This window comes from Heterodontus francisci, chromosome 4, assembly GCF_036365525.1.
Source record: "Heterodontus francisci isolate sHetFra1 chromosome 4, sHetFra1.hap1, whole genome shotgun sequence".
NCBI classification, from domain to species: Eukaryota; Metazoa; Chordata; class Chondrichthyes; order Heterodontiformes; family Heterodontidae; genus Heterodontus; species Heterodontus francisci.
In genome coordinates, this window is record NC_090374.1 from 147,993,148 (window position 1) to 148,016,649 (window position 23,502).

At 41.8% G+C, this 23,502-nt stretch overlaps 1 protein-coding gene across 5 annotated transcripts in view; it reads right to left on the minus strand.

The window, feature by feature from the left end:
- LOC137369292 (E3 ubiquitin-protein ligase RNF38) overlaps positions 1-23,502 on the minus strand; it is a 213,352-nt gene that overhangs the window by 16,912 nt on the left and 172,938 nt on the right. For all 5 annotated transcript variants that reach the window (XM_068030301.1, XM_068030302.1, XM_068030304.1 and 2 more), the window contains 3 exons: positions 21,165-21,335; positions 11,193-11,354; positions 3,830-3,933 (listed from right to left, as the gene is read on the minus strand). In XM_068030301.1, the coding sequence (XP_067886402.1) occupies positions 3,830-3,933; positions 11,193-11,354; positions 21,165-21,335 (437 nt within the window). The remainder of the gene's footprint in view (positions 1-3,829; positions 3,934-11,192; positions 11,355-21,164; positions 21,336-23,502) is intronic.

Here is a 23,502-nt window from a genome sequence, read left to right on the forward strand (position 1 = left end):
CACTAACAGGATGCTGCCGTCAAGCCAAAAAGACGTCCTATCACACAAATGAGAAATGTGATATATGAATTTCAATGCCAGTGAGATGCTAGGTATGTAGGCCGTATGTCCCAAAGACTGATGGATTGCATCAAACAACATGTCCCTTCCGCTGTTCACAACGGGCAAGGTGTAGGCTGTACCCAACCAGCCAGTCCTTGCAAAACTCAAAACACAGTGTCCAACATTTGATGTGATTCCACGACTGGGCAACATTTGCTAAATAATCCTCAGTGTGCTAAGAATTATGCTGACAACCAATTTAAGATTGTCAGTAGGGCTCACAGTGTGGTGCATTCGTGCGTACTGGAAGCTACATATATTAATACACAGGGCCCTGTTCATTGCAGACAGAAAGAACACGTACAAACATTGCGCCTATTTCAGCCGTGGCACAGTGGTATCACCCTCGACTGAGTCAGAACACAAAATACAGGCCGGAAGTCCAGTGTAGTTATGACAGAGTTGCAAGTGCCAACTTTCGGATGAGACATTAAACTGAGGCCCATTCTGCTTTTTCAAACAAAGCTTGGCAGTTAACTGTCAGTCACCGTAAACTGGTGCATTCTCCATGGCAACGCCTCTACCAATCAGAGTTAACTTGCCAACCAATCAGCACTCTCTTCTCATGCAGTATAAAGTTGTTGCTTTCAGATTGTCCTGATGAGTGCAAGACGAAAAGCTTTGACAACATGTCTCTATTTTCAGCAATACTCAAGTTCTGTACTACCAAATCAACTAGTTATCAACTAAAGACAAAGGCTAAACGAATAAGGCACTTCAGAAATGCTAAGATACTTGAGCAAAGCAGTTGCCCAATCTTTGTAATTTCTTTCCAACCATTCCAGTATTAAAAATCTTAATGCTTATAGACAAAACCCAGATTGGAGCTTTCTTCCTGTTCAGTTTTCAGCTTTACATGGTACCTTTTATTCTGCATTCTTATCATTTATCAAGAAAGGATACAATTATGTCAAGGCTGCATTACATAAGATTGATCTCCTGCAACGTGCACAGCTATGTGAGGTGAATGCCCATCTGAAAAGAAGGTTTCTTTGGTTGATAAACACTTAAAAAGAGTGTGAGGTCCCATGTTGGCAGTACACACAGCAGGCCAAGGCATACTGACTGAAATCCTGGCCGGGATTTTCCCCTCTGCGATGGGAGCCGTCCACCGATTCAAATGTTGGTGGCAAACCCGCCTCTGCCTGGCCTGGGGATCCGACCCGCATTTTGCAGTTCCTTGGCCTTTAATTGTTCTGAGGTGGGACTTCCATCCGCTTGAAGCAGGAAGTCCAGCCTAATGGAACTTCTGGCCAATCAGCGGGCCGGCAGCTCTTCGCCCCAGCAGCGCCACCGGGTTTGGTGTCCATTGCTGGTACTGCAACCCAGCTTCAAGATAATGTCGGAGGGCCCTAGCGAGGCAAGGGTGGTTGATTTGGTGGGGGGGGGGGGGCGGGGAGCGCTGTTGTTGGTGCAGTGGGGCCGGCCCTCCATCGGGCACAGGGTGCCTGATCATGAGAGTGGCCACTTAAGGGCCTTGATTGGCCTGGGGGGGCGGGCCAGCTGTTATTTGCCGCTGCCACCCTGCGTAAAATCGTGGCGGATGTGGGAACGGGTCGGGAAGGGCCCCCCAAGTCTCCCGCTCCATTTTACGCCCCCGGGCCATTTTCCCTCTCTTTGGCGGGGGGGGGGGGGGGGGGGGGGGGGGGGTGTAATATTCCGGCCCCTGAGTTTTGATTCCAGTCTGTGCTGTCTTACCACATTTCAGACAGGAGTAGTATGGAGCACTGCAACATGCTCTGTTCCCTGGGCGAGAGGTTCTGCACTCCTGATTATTCAGTGACTCCCAAGAGAAAGTGTGCAGACTTTGACTGAAAACAACATTGTGTTTGGTTATATTGCACTCCACAGTCTAACATTTATGGTCTAGAAGAATGGCCCCTTGGGTCAGCATTAAGGTCCAAACACAAAGGAAAATAAGTTAGTCCAAAGTTTATGTAACAGATGTGCATGTAGAAGCAAATGCCAATAAAAGTCAGCCCTTTCTAGACAGAGAGAGAGGAAGGAAATTAGGAGAACATGTAGTGTTGATGGAAAAAATATTGATCCACAGTGTATACAATGTGCATAATCAACTGGGTAGCTTCAAACTTATTTAACTGTTCACGTAGTGACTTGCAAAAGGAGGCAAATTCCAACACAAATTCTAGAATTAGGATAGAAATCTGTGTTTTACCTTTGATTTACCATCGCTATTCTACCTTTGTAAAACATAATAACTTATAACTGCTAGCCGTGGCGCAGTGGTATCACCCTCGACTGAATCAGAACACAAAATTCAGGCCGGAAGTCCAGTGCAGTTATGACAGAGTTGCAAGTGCCAACTTTTGGATGAGACGTTAAACTGAGGCCCCCTTTTGCCTTTTCAGGTGGACATAAATGGTCCCAAGGCACTATTTCAAAGAAGAGGTTGGAAGTTCATGGCGCATTTACATGGTTAAAATTCAAGTCATAAAATATCAGGTAATTAGTCCTATTCGTATAGTTTAGAATTAAATCAGAAATCTGAAACAGATCTCTTTGCTCAATTATAAAAGGTGAGTCAGAGCATAACTCCAGTATTTATAGAGAGGGGAAATTCTGTTTCTTCAGGGCAACAGGAAAAGTGTCTGCTACTTCAGGTCCTTCCTCAGCCTAATGAATGAGGAAATTAAATAGTAAAGGTCACAAAGATAATTTTAATAATTGCAAGAAAAATTACTGAAAATAGTGGCTAGAGAGAGCTACTTATACCTAATTGCCAATTACAATCTTAGCATGAATGATTTGCTAAGTGTACATCAAATGTATCTGAAGGAAGGTGAAAACCTCTCCATAACTAACAGGAGCAATAAAGTTCTGATACACCAGTTCTGAAGAAGGGTCACTGACCTGAAACGTTAACTCTGCTTCTCTCTCTCCACAAATGCTGCCAGACCTGCTGAGTATTTCCAGCATTTCTTGTTTTTATCTCACATTTTCTTTCACTTTTTATACTTTAGATTGCACTGAATTAATACCCATTCCGAACTACTTTCACAGCACAAATCTTATGTTCTGTAATGCTATAATAGTACTTCCAATGGTTAAATAGCAGATATTTTTAAGGAGATCTTTTTCTACTGCTTAGGTGAGGACAGCAGAAAGTTTTCCCATTTATTTTTCTAACCTTCTGTAATGTTTTAATTTTATTATTTGTACACATCGGGAATTGGGACATGCGCTCACCATAATTTTCCAGGATTCAAATCCCTGATAGTTCACTCAGGTGGTGAGTTCTTGTTCTGCAAGCTCAATTTTGTAATACTAATCCCATTTGTAGATTACAAATATATCAACTAAGTATGAATTTACAATTGTTGGTACCATTCTGAAACAACTAACAGAGATTTATTTGGATTTCTTGATCTATTATGTTACTGAGTGCAAGATACAAGATTTTATGATATACAAGCAAATATAAGAAATCAACCATGGTATTACAATCCCATATACTAGGTTTGCATTGGAACTCGGATCATAATTGCTTAAAATACCCTGTTCAGCCTCTTGTAATTTTTAAAAGATTGTTTGAATTCTGTTCATTCATTCCTCCGTGGGGCAGGGAGTTTGTACATTCAGTTACTTGGTTGAACCACTGAATGAATATGGTGCAAAACTTTCCAAACATTATACCTTAACTAAATATTTAATGATCAGAGTACATTAATAGGTTGCATGCCACTCTGAAAACGATAAATTCACTTACAGAAAATATGGCAAGAAGCTAGGGTGATAAGGTGGAGGTGGTAAGGGTTGCTGCGAGCGATATCTGCGTCCAGTCAGTCTTCGAGGCATGAAATGAGGATACGGCTGTTCGGGAACAAGTAACAGACAACAGTATACATAAGCAGGAGTCAAAATACTGCCTCACTGCAAATAATATCCACAAATTAGCTCAACTATATAATGGAGAAAAGAACTTGACATAAATATCAATAATAAAGGGGAGATGGTGGCATAGTGGTACTGCCTGTGAACTAGTAATCCAGGGGGCCCAGGCTATTGCCCTGGGGACACAGGTTCAAATCCCACCACGGCAGCTGGTGGAATTTAAATTTATTTGATAAATTCAATAAATTAATAAAAATTTGGAATTGAAAGCTAGTCTCAGTAATGGTGCCATGACACTATCGACTGTCATAAAAATCCCTGTTTCTGACTGTAAGGGACCCACATTTGTCTTCACTAATCTTTTTCTCTTCACATATCTATAGAAGCTTTTACAGTTATTATGTTCTCAACAAGCCAAATACAACTCGTTTGCAGAGTGTTTACAGCTAACGACGAGGGATCGATTCAGATGATTTCAATCTCAGCTTTGCCCAGTTGGTACAGTTCTCATCCAAGTCAGAAGGTTGTGGGTTCAGGTTCCATTCCAGGACTTGAACACAAACTATGAATGTACGAATATACGAATTAGGAGCCGGAGTAGGCCATTCATTGTCATTTCAGTGCATTTACTGACAAAAATGGAAGATCATATGGCACTATTCACAGAGGAGCAGGCAGTTAGTTGTTCTGGTGTAATAAAAACAGAAAGCACTGGAAATACTCAGCAGGTCAGACAGCATCTGTGGAGAGAATCAGAGTTAACGTTTCAGTTCTGTGAAATGTCACAGACCTGAAATGTTATCTCTGCTTCTCTCTCTACAGATGCTGTCTGACCTGCCGAGCATTTCCAGCACTTTCTGTTTTTATTTCAAATTTCCAGCATCTGCAGTATTTTGCTTTTATTATAGTTGTTCTGGTGTCCTGGTCCACAATCCTACCTCAACTAATACCATCAAAAACAGATTCACAACTTGTTCTTCTGATTTATGTTTGTAGGTCCTTACAATGTACAAATTAGTTGCCATGTTTGCATATAACAACAATGACTGCATTTCAGTTGGTAATTAGTTATGAAGTGTTTTGAGACATCCTGCAGCCTAAATGCGAAAGTGGTTTGCCTATTCTGTAATACAGTACATTTACTGAACCAGTACATCAAAATATTACATACCTTCCTACCACTGAAAGATACAGCAGCCTCACAGATATACTATATCTAATCATATTTACTACCACTTTCTAAACCTTCCTCATTGGGCAAATAATTTTCCTTTAATCCTGAAAATATCTTGGCCAAGAGTTTCTGCTTTGGGCACAATCTGCGCTCAAAATTGCACTCGTTTTCAGAAGTGCTTTTTTTGCTCAAATTTATTTGTATACCACCAAACAAAAAAATATACCAGCAACCAAATTTAAAAAACAATTGCATTGGAAAATATTCTTTGATTATATTTTTTAAAGAGTTGTAACCTGGTGAAAATACAGCTGAAAATGGGTTCATCATAAAAAAAAACATCAGTGTCTAGTCTGCCACCTGTGAGCAACCCAATTTTAAATAACTGAAAAAGACTTTAAAAATCTCCATAGAACGCTTCAATGGTTATGTTAGAGTAGTCAGTTTCTTAGTAAATTAAACGTGAACATTCTTGAAGTGTGCTGATTAGCAACCCTGCACCTAAAAGCAACTTAAACTTAAAGAGCCTCCTCGAAGCCCCACAAATGGCCATCGTCAGTGGAAACTCACAATGGTGACAAATTGAATCTGGGACTTGGCCAGTTCTGTGGGAAGGACAAGCTTTTAAACCAGCAGAAAAAACTGTGGAAACTCACCTTGTGTTGGGTGTAATTTATGTTTGAAAATCCCTCGACCTTTTGCGCAGGTTTGGTCCATTTTGGGTGAATTGTGTTGAAAAGCCAGCACAACCTAGCAGAACCTCTTAACCCCTATTTCCAGTTACTACCATCAAAAAATACATTTTTCTTCAAGCTACCACAGTGGATTTACGGTATTTGTTTTAAGATGCAAGCACTTTATTTTGATATTCTTCCTCCCTCCCTTTGGCTCAGTTATTTACATAATTATGGAAGATACTTTTACTCCCTAAAATGGATATTGCAGTTCAGTCTCAAAGTGTTTCATAAATATTCCTCCTATCCCTGATTTTTAAAAAATTCATTCATGGGGTGTAGACGTCGCTGGCCAGGCTGGCATTTATTGCCCATCCCTAATTGCCCTAGAGGAGGTGGTGGTGAGCTGCCTTCTTGAACCGCTGCAGTCCATGTGGGATATGTACACCCACAGTGCTGTTAGGAAGGGAGTTCCAGGATTTTGACCCAGCGACAGTGAAGGAACTGCGATATAGTTCCAAGTCAGGATGGTGTGTGACTTGGAGGGGAACAGGTGGTGTTCCCATGTATTTGCTGCCTTTGTCCTTCTAGTTGGTAGAGGTCGCGGGTTTGGAAGGTGCTGTTTAAGGAGCCTTGGTGCATTGCTGCAGCGTATCTTGTAGATGGTACACACTGCTGCCACTGTGCGTCGGTGGTGGAGGGAGTGAATGTTTGTAGATGGGGTGCCAATCAAGCGGGCTGCTTTGTCCTGGATGGTGTCGAGCTTCTTGAGTGTTGTTGGAGCTGCACCCATCCAGGCAAGTGGAGAGTATTCCATCACACTCCTGACTTGTGCCTTGTAGATGGTGGACAGGCTTTGGGGAGTCAGGAGGTGAGTTACTCGCCTCAGGATTCCTAGCCTCTGACCTGCTCTTGTAGCCACGGTATTTATATGGCTACTCCAGTTCAGTTTCTGGTTAATGGTAGCCCCTAGGATGTTGATAGTGGGGGATTCAGCGATGGTAATGCCGTTGAGTGTCAAGGAGAGAGGTTAGATTCTCTCCTGTTGGAGATGGTCATTGCCTGGCACTTGTGTGGCGCGAATGTTACTTGCCACTTATCAGCCCAAGCCTGGATATTGTCCAGGTCTTGCTGCATTTCTACACAGACTGCTTCAGTATGTGAGGAGTCAAAAATGGTGCTGAACATTGTGCAATCACCAGTGAACATCCCCACTTCTGATCTTGTGATTAAAGGAAGGTCATTGATGAAGCAGCTGAAGATGGTTGGGCCTAGGACACTACCCTGAGGAACTCCTGCAGTGATGTCCTGGAGCTCAGATGATTGACCTCCAACAACCACAACCATCTTCCTTTGCGCTAGGTATGACTCCAGCCAGCGGAGGGTTTTCCCCCTGATTCCCATTGACCTCAGTTTTGCTAGGGCTCCTTGATGCCATACTCGGTCAAATGCTGCCTTGATGTCAAGGGCAGTCACTCTCACCTCACCTCTTGAGTTCAGCTCTTTTGTCCATGTTTGAACCAAGGCTGTAATGAGGTCAGGAGCTGAGTGGCCCTGGCGGAACCCAAACTGAGTGTCACTCAGCAGGTTATTGCTAAGCAAATGCCGCTTGATGGCACTGTTGATGACACCTTCCATCACTTTACTGATGATTGAGAGTAGGCTGATGGGGCGGTAGTTGGCCGGGTTGGACTTGTCCTGCTTTTTGTGTACAGGACATACCTGGGTAATTTTCCACATTGCAGGGTAGATGCCAGTCTTGTAGCTGTACTAAAATAGCTTGGCTAGGGGCGCGGCAAGTTCTGGAGCACAGGTCTTCAGTACTATTGCCAGAATATTGTCAGGGCCCACAGCTTTTGCAGTATCCAGTGCCTTCAGTTGTTTTTTGATGTCACGCGGAGTGAATCGAATTGGCTGAAGTCTGGCATTTGTGATGCTGGGGTCTTCAGGAGGTGGCCGAGATGAATCATCAACTCGGCACTTCTGGCTGAAAATTTTTGCAAATGCTTCAGCCTTATCTTTCCCACTGATGTGCTGGGCTTTCCCACTGATGTGCTGGGCTCTCCCATCATTGAGGATGGGGATATTTGTGGAGCCACCTCCTCCAGTTAGTTGTTTAACTGTCCACCACCATTCACAGCTGGATGTGGCAGGACTGCAGAGCTTAGATCTGATCCATTGGTTATGGGAACGCTTAGCTCTGTCTATCGCATGCTCCTTACGCAGTTTGGCATTCAAGTAGTCCTGGGTTGTAGCTTCACCAGGCTGACACCTCATTTTGAGGTATGCCTGGTGCTGCTCCTGACGTGCCCTCCTGCACTCTTCATTGAACCAGGATTGGTCTCCTGGCTTGATGGTAATAGTAGAGTGGGGGATATGCCGGGCCATGAGGATACAGATTGTGGTTGAGTACAGTTCTGCTGCTGCTGATGGCCCACAGCACCTCATGGATGCCCAGTTTTGCATTGCTAGGTCTCTTCGAAATCTATCCCATTTAGCACAGTGATAGTGCCACACAACACGATGGACGGTATCCTCAATGTGAAGGCGGGACTTCGTCTCCACAAGGACTGTGCGGTGGATACTCCTACCAATACTGTCATGGACAGAAGCATCTGCAGCAGGCAGATTGGTGAGGACGAGGTCAAGTATGTTCTTCCCTCGTGTTGGTTTCCACACCACCTGCTGCAGACCTAGTCTAGCAGCTATGTCCTTTAGGACTCGGCCAGCTCGGTGAGTAGTGGTGCTACCGAGCCACACTTGGTGATGGACATTGGAGTTCCCCACCCAGAGTACATTTTGTGCCCTTGCCACCCTCAGTGCTTCCTCCAAGTGGTGTTCAACATGGAGGAGTACTGACATCAGCTGAGGGAGGGCGGTAGGTGCTAATCAGTAGGAGGTTACCTTGCCCATGTTTGACCTGATGCCATGAGACTTCATGGGGTCCGGAGTCGATGTTGAGGACTCCCAGGGCAACTCCCTCCCTGTTGTATACCACTGAGCCACCACCTCTGCTGGGTCTGTCCTGCCGGTGGGACAGGTCATACCCAGGGATAGTGATTGCAGTGTCTGGGACATTGTCTGTAAGGTATGATTCCGTGAGTATGACTATGTCAGGCTGTTGCTTGACTAGTCTGTGGGACAGCTCTCCGAACTTTGGCACAAGCCCCCGGATGTTAGTAAGGATGACTTTGCAGGGTCGACAGGGCTGGGTTTGCCGTTGTTGTTTCCGGTGCCTAGGTCGATGCCAAGTGGTCCGTCCAGTTTCATTCCTTTTTATTGACTTTGTAGCGGTTAGGTACAACTGAGTGGCTTGCTAGGCCATTTCAGAGGGCATGTAAGAGTTAACCACATTGCTGTGGGTCTGGAGTCACATGTAGGTCAGACCAGGTAAGGACAGAAGATTTCCTTCCCTAAAGGACATTAGTGAACCAGTTGGGTATTTACAACAATTGACAATGGTTTCACGGCCATCATTAGACTAGCTTTTAATTCCAGATTTATTAATTAAATTCAAATTCCACCTTCTGCTGTGGTGGGATTCGAACCCATGTCCCCAGAGAAATACCCTGGGTCTCTGGGTTACTAATCCAGTGATAATACCACTACGCCACCGCCTACCCCAATGGAGGCAATCATCTTCAATCACAAAAAACTTCACCTCAAACAACTGCATCAACTCAATTTTTTTAATTTAATGCTTGAATTATATAAAATGGTGTGAAAATGAAATAAATTACATTTGGATGAATTTACTCATGTTACTTGTGCCTCAGTTGTTTTTGTAAATGTTTTGCCTAGTTGTCATGATACACTATGGCTCCCTAGGAACAGTGTTTAAAATCTACACTCCCATGGTTCTTGCTCACACATAGAATTTGTCAAGAGCATCTGCAATGCCCAAGCACTTTTCAAACAGGTGATCATGTTATGAGTTTGAAGAATTTTTTTTGTGATACTTGCAGATACAGACTGCTGAAAATGAGAAATTTAATTTGGTTGGTTTTGCAGTGCTTGCCTGTTATCAATTGGAATCTTTCCTGTCTATTCAGTGAATTAAACAGGTATTTGATTACTTCACATTTAATTAAAGAATATTTGAACCAGTTATATCTGTGAACTTAACAGATAATATTTGAGACGACCACAACATTTTTTGCCCGATAGGCATGCGTTTTTGGCATGATGCCTTTGAGAAGGAATGAATAGGCAGGAAAGATTCCAATTGATAACAGGCAAGCACTGCAAAACCAACCAAATTAAATTTCTCATTTTCAGCAGTCTGTATCTGCAAGTATCACAAAAAAAATTCTTCAAACTCATAACATGATCACCTGTTTGAAAAGTGCTTGGGCATTGCAGATACTCGTGACAAATTTTATGTGAGAGCAAGAACCATGGGAGTGTAGAGATGCTACAGAGGTGTCAGAAGATACATTTTCAACTTCAGCTAGATACCACATTTTACTTTATTAACTTTCCTCTTTTAATCATTCCTGCAAACATTAGGAAATCCTCATGCATAGTAAAAAAAATAAACAGAGATCACCATTTTCCACAGAAACCTATGGCTGAACCATGTATTATTTTTGCATATCACACATTAACGAATGAAGTAAGGTCACTATGAATTGAATATCATAAATAAAATCAGAAAATGCTGGAAAACACTTAGTAAGTCGAGCAGAATCTGGGGAGAGAGGATGGTAGGGCTAACAGTTCAGATTAATGACTTTCCTTCAGAACCTGGGTCCCAGCATTTTCTGTTTTACTATTTTGTTTTTAACGATTAACAGATCTAGCTCGAAATTTAGTAACGTTTAATTCCATTTTTGAATGCATACACACTTTGTATTCACGTGATCAGTGGATGCATGTCAGATGAAGTTCACATATCAAATCTAAATATATTATTTTGGATAAAACTGTTTCTAAATAAAATTCCCAACCAAAAGATAATATTCATCCTCTGGAACTTTTGTTTCAAACTTGCAAAAACAGTAAAGCCACATAATACTTTATTTAGCATAATTTTTATTCTATTCAGAGCACTTAAAACAATTTTTTATTTATACTATGCTAAAATTAACTTGACTAGAGTGAGCACCACAATTCATCTTGGAAAATCATTCAAAGCCAACTACTTACAATGTCACACACTCGCGAACTCTTTTTCAAATCCATTCATTTCACATGAATGTGGCAAACTGGGATAGTAGAATCAAGAATATTAGACTATCGGTATTTGAAGAGGCATATAACAAGGAAAGGTCTTAGAACACAATACAAGTGTTCTTGCTCTTCCTGTGTCAGAGGAAATTGCAGTTCACCCTACAGTAGTACTCAAACATCCAATGGTAGACAAAGCAAAGAAGCAGTTTAGTACTCACTACTCCAAAGGGTAGCTCTTGGTGCAGAGGGTCATGTGGCAGGAACTGGAGTGGTGCAGAAGGAGGAAGGGTAGGCGGGTGTGGTGACGGAGGATAAGTAAAACCACCAACAGGAAGATGTTCTCCCAATAACTCCACCTCATTCTCTATCCTTTGTAAAGGCTGACAAAAGAATTGGAGAATTTATTAAGCATTGTTTCCATGGTTATCATTCAGTATGACACTCTGCCTGTTGTGCTGGAAGTGTTTTTGAAACTGTAATTTTTCTAATATTTCAGACCGAATAGGCAATTAAAAAAATAATCAGGTTTTAATAATTCAGAGAAATTTTATATAACATATACGTCTAAGATAAAAGTTCAAAATTATTATTTGTGCTTTCGAGTTTTTGGCAAACATTAGTTTCTAATCTGGCTCCCACTACACCAAATGATTTTCCTCCTGACATATTGGGACTGCCAGTGACACATGTACATTATCACTGTCTCTTTCCCAAGGGTGGAATCTTGTGCTGGTAGCACCTGAACAGAAACCAGCAGTACCAGTATATATTCGGGGCACAAAGAGGCATCCAGAGAGAAGTTAGATAGACAAGTGTATCCAAATGAAATGTTTTGCACCTTAATCACTATATCAGATATGTGGGAAGAAATCTTCACATCACTTTTCCATAACTTGCAGTGCAGTCATGGTTAATGGGGCAAGATGATCATAACACAAATAGAGGTCAGTAGATTGTTACACAGAAACTTCAGGGTGCTGGGTGGGGGAGGAGCAGGGTGAAGATGAAAGTGTCCATAAACACATGCTTGTGTGTGATTCCTAAACTGAATAGGATAGTAATAGTGTAAAGGACTAAGAAAGGGATGATTTCCTGAAATATGTACAAGAGAACTTCCATAATCAGTGTGTTTCCATCTCAATGAGGAAAGAAGCAGTGCTGGATCTAGTTCTAGGGAATGAAGTGGGACAAGTGGAGCATTTTTCAGTAGGGGACCATTTGGGGGAACAGTGATCATGAGTATAGAATAGTTACGGAAAAGGACAAGGAATAATCAAGTGTAAAAATACTTAAACTGGAGGAGGGATAATTTTGGTGAGTTGAAAATGGATCTGGCCCAGATGGATTGGAATCAAACATCGGTAGGCAAAACATTAATTGAGTGTCTCCCGACAGTGTACAGCATGCACAGAGCGATCTCCGACGCCATCAGTGCGTCTGGACATTAGCCAGCTTGCCAGTATGGATCCGCGCATGCGCACAGTGACATCACCACGTAATGACATCAGACATAATGATGTCCGTGTGTTGCCTCACCCCTCAATGGCCGTGATCACTGCCACCATCCCCCCCAACCCACCACGCTCCCTCCCACGATTGCTACCTCAATCGCCACTTCTCTTCTCCAGTCCCTCCCACGATTACCGCCTCAATCGCCGCTTCTCTTCCCTCCTTCTCCCGCGATTGCTGCTTCTCTCCCATGCCCTCCTGCTCACCGTTCCAGACTCTTCGTTTTTGCTTCCCGCCTCACTGCTTGCCCACCACTCACACCCCGCTCACTCCCCCGCCACTGATTCTCCAGCAGCAAGGAGGGGAGTGAGCAGCAGGAGGGAATGGCAAGTGGGAGAGAGCGGTGAGCAATCGCGAATGACGGGATGGCGGGTGCGGGAAGGAGCAGGAAAGAGAAGCAGCAATACCGGGAGGGAGGGTGGTGGTGGGGGGGGGTGGAGACGGCGATCGTGGCCATTGTGGGGTGAGGGGGTTTGGGTTCAATTTGTTTTTTTGTGTCAAATTGAGCAGCGCATTTTTATTACTGCGTATATAAGGAGGATTGGAAGATTATGGCCAGTGCCTCCGCAATTTTCGTTCTTACTTCCTTCACCATCCTCGGATGCATCCCATCTGATCCTGGTGACTTATCAACTTTTAAGTTCAGCCAGCCTTTCTCGTGCCTCCTCTTTTTCATTTTTTTTTAGTCTATCCAGTATCTCAATTACCTCCAAGAACAGAAAGCCCTGGGGGTATATGTGCACAAATCGTTGAAGGTGGTAGGGCAGGTTGAGAAACTGGTTAACAAGGCCTCTGGGATCCTGAACTTCATAAATCAAAGCATCGAGTATAAAAGCAAAGTTATGAAGAACCTTTATAAAACACTACTTTGGCCCAATTCTGGGCACTACACATTAGGAAGGATGTGAACTCTTTAGGGAGGGTGCAGGAAAGATTTGAGAATGGTTCCAAGGATGAGGGACTTCAGTTATGTGGACAGATTGGAGAAGTTGGGGCTGTTTTCCTTAGAGAGGAGATTTGTTAGAGGTGTTCAAAATCACGAGGAAGCTAGACAGATTAGATAGAGAGAAACTGTTTCCTTTGGCTGAGGGATCAAGAACAGAGAACACAGATTTAAGGTAACTGCCAAAAGAACCAAAAGCGATGAGGAAAAGTTTATTTTACTGCGAGTGTTTAGGATCTGGAATGCACTGCCCGAGAGGGTGGTGGAGGCAGATTTAATTGTGTCTTTTAAAAGGAAATTAGATAAGGACCTGAAGATAAAAAAAATTTACAGGATTACGGGGAAAGGTTGGGGGAGTGGGACTAGCTGAATTGCTCTTGCAGCGAGCCGGCGCGGACTTGGCTTGCCGATTGATCTTCTTCTGTGCTGTAACCATTCTTTGATTCTATAAACCCAGCAATTAAAGGCCAGTCAGCCTAATGTCAGTGGTGGAGAAACTTTGAGAGACAATAATCGAGAATAAAAAATTAATTCGCACTTGAAAAAGTATGGGCTAATAAATGAAAGTCAGTGTGAATTTGATAAAGGCAAATCATATCTGACTAAATTCTTTAATGAAGTAACGGAGGAAGTTGATGAGGGTAGTGTGGTTGATGTGTATATGAATTTTCAAAAGAAGTTTAATAAAATACTTGCTGGAAAAATTGAAGCCTATGAGATTAAGGGACAGTGACAATGTGTATGCAAAATTGGCCAAGTGACAGAAAAGGGAGTATTGGTGCACAGTTATTTTTCAGACTGGAGGGAAAAATACAATGGTGTTCAATAGGGGTTACTGTTGGGACCACTGCTTTTTTGATCTATATTAATGAGCTAGACTTGGGTATACGGGACATAATTTCAAAACTCAAAAATGTAGTAAACAATGAGTGGGATAGTAACAGATTCCAGGAGATCTGAAGAAGGGTCACTGACATGAAACGTTAACTCTGCTTCTCTCTCCACAGATGCTGCCAGACCTGCTGAGTATTTCCAGCATTTCTTGTTTTTATTCCAGGAGATCACAGACAGATTGGTGAAATGGGCAGACAAAAGCAGATGAAATTTAGTGCTGAGAAGTTTGAAGTGATATATTTTGGTAGGAAGAAAGAGAGGTAACAAACTATAGTGGTACGACTTTAAAGGGGATGCAGAAAAGGGAGACCTGAGGTGCACATACACAGATCTTTGAAAGTGGTAGGTCAAGTCGAGAAGACTGTTAAAAATGCATATGGGATCCTTGGCCTTAATAGTACAGAAACAGTACAAAATCAAAGATGGTATGGTAACCATTTATAAAATATTGGTTCGGCCACAGCTGGAATATAATTCTAGACACCAAACTTTAAGAAGGATGACAAGGCTTTTGAGAGGATGCAGAAGAGATTTACTAGAATGGTACCAGGGATGAGGAACTTGAGTTATATGGGGAGCCTGGAGAAACTGTGTTGTTCTCCTTTGAGCAGAGAGGGCTAAAAGATTTAATACAGGTGTTCAAAATCAAGAATGGTTTTGATAAAAGTAAATAAGTAAAAATTGTTTCCAGTGGCAGAAGGGTCGGTAACCAGATGAGACAGATTTAAATTGATTGGCAATAGAACGAGAGGCAGATGAAAAAGCATTTTTTTAATGCAGCAAGTTGGCGTGATCTTAAATGCACTAACTGAAAGAGTGGCAGAAGCAGATTCAAAGCAACTTTCAAAAGGGAAGTGGATAAATATTTGAAGAAAAAAAAATACAGAGCTATGGAGAATGAGCAAAGCAGTGGGACCAATTGTATAGCTCCACCAAAGTGCCAGCACAGGCAAAATGGCCTGGAAGGTCTACATCTGTTATGCATTTATTGTGTCATCTGTGGCTCAGTTGCTGGCACTCTAGTCTTCAAATGTTGTGAGTTCAAGTCACACTACAGCACAAAAATCTAGGCTGATACTCCACTGCAGTACTGAGAGAGAACATAAAAAATCCTACGGCACTTTTTCGAAGAGCAGGGGAGCTATCCCTGGTGTCTGGGCCAAAATTTGTCCCTCAACCAACATCACAAAAGCATATTATCTGGTCACATTGCTGCTATTTGTGGGTGCTTGCTGTGTGTAAATTGGCTGCTGTGTTCTCTACATTACAACAGTGACTATATTTCAAAAGTGCTTCATTGGCTATAAAGCACTGTGGGATGCCCTGAGATCATGAAAAGTGCTATATATGTGAATTTTTTGTTCTCTGATTCTAACTTTAGTTTAATGAAATGTGATTAGATAGGACAAGCAAAGGACACTTAGTAGGAGAAAAAATTATTCGCTGCAGGTATATCACCCTGATGGTTTGTCAGACCAAGCAATCATTTGATATAATTATTTAAAAGCAACTTGTAAACGTGTACCTGTTTAATTTGTCACAGTCAACAATTATTTGGTATGTCAAACATTGCTGAGTCCAGGATTGCACGAATGTTATTCAGTTACCATATTTCCCCCCAAATACTGCTACATTGAGAAGCAAGTTGCAACCATCGGACCTGACTGCAGGCAGGAGCAGCGACAGCAGGGGAAGAACAGACCTGACTGAAGGTGGTAGCAGCAACGGCTTACCTTCCATGGTGTATTCCAAAAAAAAAGGCAAGGAGTGACGTCACAGGACAGCAGGGAGGTGATTGGTTAGTGAGTTTTAAGGTTTTTTTTTCTAAACTAGGGCACTAGTTTAAATTAGGACCAGGAAACTATAAAGTACTATGTTAATTTACAGCTTTGCTAGTTAAACCAATTAATAAAATTTCAAAACAGGGTAAGTATAACTGTAAGTGAATTGTATTAATAGTATTAGCACAAAGCAATCTAGAGGCATTAATTAAAATTAATAGTTTATACAAGGTAGAAACTAGATTCTAAAAGAGGGAATAGAGATATTTTAGATTATGGATGGGTAGCTGAAACCTGTTGCTTGCAATTCCTGCACCACGTGGGAAGTTCAGGACACTTCATGTGTCTTTGGGGACCAGGTGTGTAGGAAGTGTCTCCAGCTGCTTGAGATCGAGCTCAGGATTTACGAGCTTGAGGGGCAGCTGGAGTTGCTACAGAGCATCAGGGAGGCTGAGAGTTTCCTGGATGGTACATCCTAGGAGGTGGCCACCCCACAGGTAGTGAGAGTTCAAGATAGTAGGTGGGTAGCCATCAGGAAGAGTAGGAAGAGGCAGGCAGTGCAGGAGTCTTTGGGGTGTGCGCCACTCTCAAGCCAGTACTCAGCATTGGAGACTTCTGGGAGTGATGACACCTTGAAGGAGTGCAGTCCAGACCATGGCACCAATGGGCCAGCAAAAAGTACAAATGCAGTCGTAATAGAAGATTCCATCATTGGGGGACAGACTGGCATTTATATAACCATCATTTTGTGCCCCACATGGTGCGTTGCCTCCCTGGTGTCAGCATAAAGGACATCACAGGGAGTGTGCAGGATATTCTGCAAGAGGAAGGGATTGAGCCAGTTGTGGTACATGGCAGTACTAATGACAGACAGAGCAGATATTGAGGTCCTACATTCATATTTTAAGGGGTAGGGAGGAAGTTAAAAAGTAGGACCTCTAAGGTAGCAATCACTGGATTACTGAATGGCAGTAAATAAGCAGTGGGTAGTAAGAGGCAAGGTGGGTCCTATTAGGGACAAAGAGGATGCTATAGGTTTACAGGTGCAGCGCAAGGCTGAATACTTAATGAATACTGTATATCGGTGTTAATTAAGAGGATACTGACAAAATATTGGTATAAACAGAGATGGTAGAGGTAACGGATGGGATGAAAATTGATAGGCAGGATATGCAAGAAAGGTTAGCTCTGCTTAGAGAGGATAAATTGCCTGGTCTGCATGGCTTGCATCCCAAGTTGCTAAAGGAAGTGGGGGTGGAGATAGCAGAAGGGCTTGCCATAATCTTCTAATCATCCCTAGATACAGGAGAAATGCCAGAGGATTGGAAAATGGCAAACGTGACACCCTTATTCAAGAAAGGATGCACAGACATTCTGAGTAACTAAACATTGGTGAGTTTAAGATGAGTGGTGGGTAAGGTTTTAGAAAGAATAATCAGGGAAAAAAATTCAACAGGCACTTGGAGAGGTTTGAGTGAATTCAGAAAAGCCAGCATGGATTTGTAAAAGGCAAATTGTGCTTGACTACTCTAATTGAATTTTTTGATGAAGTAACAGAGAAGGCTGATGAAGAGAATGCTGTCATAAAAGGCTGGTTACCAAAATTGAGACTCATGGAATAGAAGGGTCAGTGCCAGCTTGGATAAAAAAATTGGCTCAAGGACAGAAAACAGACTCATGGTAACTGGTTGTTTTTCAGACTGGAGGATGGGAGGCAGTGGTGTTCCCCAAGATTCACTGCTAGGACCACTGTTTTTTTTGATGTATGTAAATGACTTGGATATTGGAATACAGAGTAAAGTTTTAAAATTTGCCAATTATACCAAACTTGGAGGTGTGGCAGACAGTGAGGATGACACTAATCGACTGCACAGGACATTGATGGACTAGCAGAATGGACAAGTGGCAGATAGAAATTAATAGAGGAGTGTGAGGTAATGTAGTTTAGCAAAAGGGATAGAGAGAGAGACAATACAGACTTGATGACACAAATCTAAACAAGTGTACAGGAACAGAGGGACCTGCAGATTCATGTGCATAGATCCTTGAAGATTGCAGGACACATTAAGATAGTTAGAAAAGCAGATGGGATCTTGAGCTTCATAAATAGAGTTATTGAGTTTAAAAAAAAGTAAGGAAGTTATGCTGAACCTTTATAACAGTATCACCGAATTGTTACAGCACAAAAGGAGGCCATTCGACCCATTGTGTCTGCACCAGCTCTCCTAACTAGCATTTCACCTCGTACCACTCTCCCGCCTTCTCTCTGGTACCCTGCACATTCTTCCTTTTCATATAACTGTCTAATTTCCTTTTGATTGCTTCAATTGAACCTGCCTCCACCACCCTCAGGCAGTGATTTCAGATCTTAACAACTTGCTGCCTGAAAAACTTTTTCCTCATGTCGTTTTTACTTCTTTTACCAATTACTTTAAATCTGTGCCCCCTCTCGTTCCCTTTCACAAGTGGGAACAGTTTCTCCCTATCTACTCTGTCCAGACCCCTCATGATTTTGAATACCTCTATTTAAGCTCTGGTTAGGCCACAACTAGAGTACGGAGTCTAGTTCTGGTCACCACACTTTAGGAAGGATGTGATGGTCCTTGAGAGGATGCAGAGGAGATTTAACAGGACGGTTCCAGAAATGAGGGATTTTAGCAACAAGGTTAGGTTGGAGAAGCTGGGGTTGTTCTCCTTGGAACAAAGGAAATTGAGGGGAGATTTGATAAAGTTGTACAAGATTATGACAAGTTTAGATAAGATAGACAAAGAAAAGATGTCCCTATTAGCTGCTGGTACAAGGACTAGGGGACATACATTTAAGATTTTGCGCAAGAGGTGCAGGGGGGATGTGAGGAAGAACTTCTTTATGCAGCAAGTGGTAATGACCTAGGAAACACTGCCTATGAGGGTGGTGGAAGTAGAGACAATTAATGATTTCAAAAGGAAATTGGATGGGCACTTAAGGGAAATAAACTTGCAGAGCTACGAGGTTAGAGCAGGGGAATGGGACTGACTGGATTGCTCTACAGAGAGCTGGCATAGGCTCGATGGGCTGAATGGCTGCCTTCTGTGCCAAAATGATTACGACTCATTTTTGATCACATAGCCATGTTTGATAATGTGATTTCATTGAGCAAAAACAAATTCAGAATTTATGGATAAACTGAGGTGCTTTTTCCTCAAGCAGAAAGTCACAGCAGGGACTTTTGTTTGCAAGTCAATATAATTTGCTTGCCATAAGGCATTTACATGGGCCTCTAATGTGAGCTAAAGCCGTGAGGGACTGACTACTGGTAAACTGCAGTAGAAATGTGTCAGGACAATTGTACTGTTTTCAAATCGAGCATGGTTTCAATTTCAAAGAGAATAGGTGATAAATATTCCTAATGATGTTCAATGTCTATTCTGAATGGCATGAATGCTCATCTATAATCATAATTTGTTTTCAGAATTCAGTATAAATATGACATTCACTATTTTTTCAAAAATGAAGTGGGCAGTATTAAAAATTATAATTAATTTATTTTTTCTGCCTTAATTTTAATTTCCTTTATAACTAAAAGGGTAACTTTACCTTTACTTTTCTACTAGTTGCCAGTGTAAAATCTGCCCTAATTTGCATCTTCTATCACCTGCTAGTGCATTGGATATGGTTTAGCTATTCAATTAGAAGTGAAATTAATACTCAAAAGATATAACAGCACAGGATTTTCAACAGGGCTAAAACTATTTAAGCACCAAGCTCTGGATAGTACAACAGTCAGTGTATCATTTTCTTGGTTTAGTTTTGCCTGCAAACAAAACCCAATTTAAAAGCTTTTGAGTTTATTGTTGTATTACAACAGTGAGAACATGTGTCATAAATAATAAAAAGGTACCATGGAGAGAAGAAATGAAGTGTAAAAGCATATTCAACTTCCTCAATATAACTCCATCAGTAAAGGAAACTAATATAAAATCTTCTACCTTGCAGAAGCCAATATCACTTCAGGGGCAGAGCACTGTCTCTCACCACCACCACCCCAAGGAAGCCAACCATTTTAATCCTTTCCTTGCATCAGGAAGTTGCTCTGGTAATATAGTACATATATTATATGACACATGGATGTCCAGTGGAATATGACTTGAGAGATGCTAGTACGAGCTGAACACAAGAATACCCAATCAATCCTGGCCTTTTTTCATTCATGAGATGTGGCATCGCTAGCAAGGCCAACATTTACTGCCCAGCCATAATTGTTCGAAAAGGTGGTGAGCCTCCTTCTTGAACCGCTGTAGTCCATGCGGCGAAGGTACTCCCAACAGTGCTGTTAGGAAGGGAGTTCCAGGATTTTGACCCAGCGACATTGAAGCATAGCAGGATGGTGTGTGATTTGGAGGGGACTTGGAAGTGGTGGTGTTTCCATGGATCTGCTGTAAGGAGGCATTTGGATCAAAGTCAACCAAAATGCAGCAGGCTTGTTGGGCCAAAAGGAGATTTATTGTTCCTAAAATTTCATATGCTCCTATAACTGGAATGGCTCATCTTCACTTTCCAGCAATAACTGCTAAAAATAGTACGATGCTGGTGTATGTTAAGTGTGAACTTTGGCTATGTGCAGACTAGGCTTAGCTTGGCTTTGAAGCCCCCGAGATACAATTCCCTATTAGCCATGAGGCAACCAGCACATGTGGAACTGCTCCTCAGTAAGAGTCAGTAACCTCTGTAAAATGGATGAGAAAAAGGAAGGGAACTGAAAACAAGGAAGTTACATCTCCTACTAGGTGTAGTACTTCAATTCAGTTATATATAGCGATGAGGGAGTAATATATACTGAAAGGCTACACACACACACTCATGCTATCTTCCATATTTACACAACTTTAGATCATTTGATGGAATTACCAGAAGCTTCAATGAAAATTCCGACCTCAAAATGATAGTTAAAAACTGATCATCTTAAGTTGGTGCTACTATGTGCCATTTCTTCTAGTTACAGAAAAGACACAACCCCTTAACTAGGTCCTGTGCCTTCTTTCAGAAACCCGTCCAACGTCACAAATGCTCAAATATTACTTACCGACCGTGACTGTTGCGTCTGGAAAGGGACAAACTGGCCTGGGGTTGGCACGTGAGGATGATGGTGGGGCGACAAATGTGGAGGGTGTAATATAAAGGGATCACTTGAGATAAGAGGAGGAAATGCAGCATACGAAACTGGCAAATGTTGCACAGAACATGCTTGGAGCATCTGAGGGGGGGGAAGAAAAAGATAAATTTAACATTTCGAATCACCACTGTACTTGAAAAGATATTATAATTTAGGGATAAATTAAATTAATAATTGTCCACTTTTCATACTTTTCTGCTGAACACTTTAGTTGAACAAGTGGGGGGGGGGGGGTCTTACACTTAAAAATAGAGATGAAACTAAAGGTGGTATAGATATTAATTTCATAAATTCACAGTGGCTCAATGACAGCAGACAGGAGGAAAAAGAACTAATCACACAGGTCATTGGCAGAAAACATACCATAGACAAAATATAAACATGTAAATTAAGTACAAAAATAGATGTAAAGTGAAGAGTAGTCATATCTGGGAATTCTACCAGGCTGATTTTGCACAGCCTAACCATGCAGCAGTAAGCAGTGCCTAATTCCATAAAGAGCTAAGCCAGGCACGTCTGTTCAGTCCAGAACCCATCATCTCAAATTCCTGCTCTAAACCAGCCTCCAGGAAAAAGTAAGATAAAGGCCCAGCTTATGTGGGTTGGAGAAACTCTGTAAATCAAATAGCTCTCATTTAGTAATTCCAGTCACTGCAGTATACTTTTGGCTCATTTTAAGTCATCAGTCATCTGAGATTATTGTGGAATTTGAAATCTTACATCGAAATACATGAAAGTTATAGCATGGAAACAGGCCCAATCACTTCATGTCAAGTGTTTATCCATCACATGAGCAAATAGTTCCAATCATATTTCATGAAGAATCACAGAATTGTTACAGTATAGAAGGCGGCCATTCAGCCCATCATGTCCGCACCGGCTCTCCACAAGAGCAATTTACTTAGTTCCATTCCCCCGCCTTCTCCCTGTTATCTGTCCTGGTTCCCATATCCTTTTATTCCCTTTCCAATCAGCCACCTATCCAATCTAATCTTGAATGTTGACAAAGTTTCTGCCTTAACTACTAACCTTGGAAGTGAATTTCACATCTTCATAATTCTCTGTAAAGAAGTCTTTCATGCCCTTTGTTGTAAATTGCTCGCATTTAATCTTTTTCTATGGCCCCTCAGTCCTGACCCCACTACCCGGTCTCATCCTTTCATAATTTTAAGCACCACCCTTTCGCCACGTAATACTGAAAAAAGCCCAATTTTTCATGTCTTCCTTTGCATTTGTATTTCCTCATACCAGGCAGCATCCTAGTTCTAATAGGTGTTATTACGGTCGTATATAGGCTCATAATTATCTCGGCTTTTAAATTCTATGACAATAAAACCTAGACTTCCATTTTACAGCCTTATCAACCTGAGATGTTGCCTTTGCTGTCACCTGTGAACTCTCTTCATCCTCAGCATTCAGTCTACTTCCATTCAAGGTACAATTACCGTTTTTAGTAACCAAAATGCATCAGCTCACATCTACTGATATGGAATTCCAACTGCCATTTTTTAGCCAATTCTACCACCTTATTAATAGTCTGTTGCAGCTTTCTTTTGTTGTCTACAGTAATAATTATACCTCATATTTTAGTAGCATCTGAAAATTGCAACCCATTCCATCTAGGTCTATGTGGTCTCAGAAATGAACCCTATGGGACACCATTATCTGCTTTCAACCTCTCTGAAAAACTGCCCTTAACTCCTAAAATAAAAACAAAGTGCTGGAAATACTCAGCAGGTCTGACAGCAACTGTGGAGAGAGAAGCAGAGTTAACGTTTCAGGTTTATGACCTTACATCAGATGCTGCCAGACCTGCTGAGTATTTCCAGCACTTTCTGTTTTTATTTCAGATTTCCAGTATCTGCAGTATTTTGCTTTTATTTTGCCCTCAACTCCTACTGTTTTTCCCACCTTGAACCAATTTTTAAACCTAGTTTGCTAAACTCTCCCTAACTCCATACAACTTAATCTTCTCTAGCAATCTCACAGATGGTACCCTGTCAAAGACTTTCTTACAGTCCACATACACTACATCTATCGTATCCCCCATCTAGCATCTCTGTAACCTCAAGAAATCTATGAGATTTGATTAGCCAATTTCTTTTGAAATTTGTGCTGGCAGATTCTAATTATTTTTTGTTTATTGAGATACTTAACTGCAGACTTTAGAACTTTCCCTGGCACAGGTATTAAACTAACTGGCCTGCAATCACTCAGATTAACTCTGTCTCCCATTTTAAGATACGAC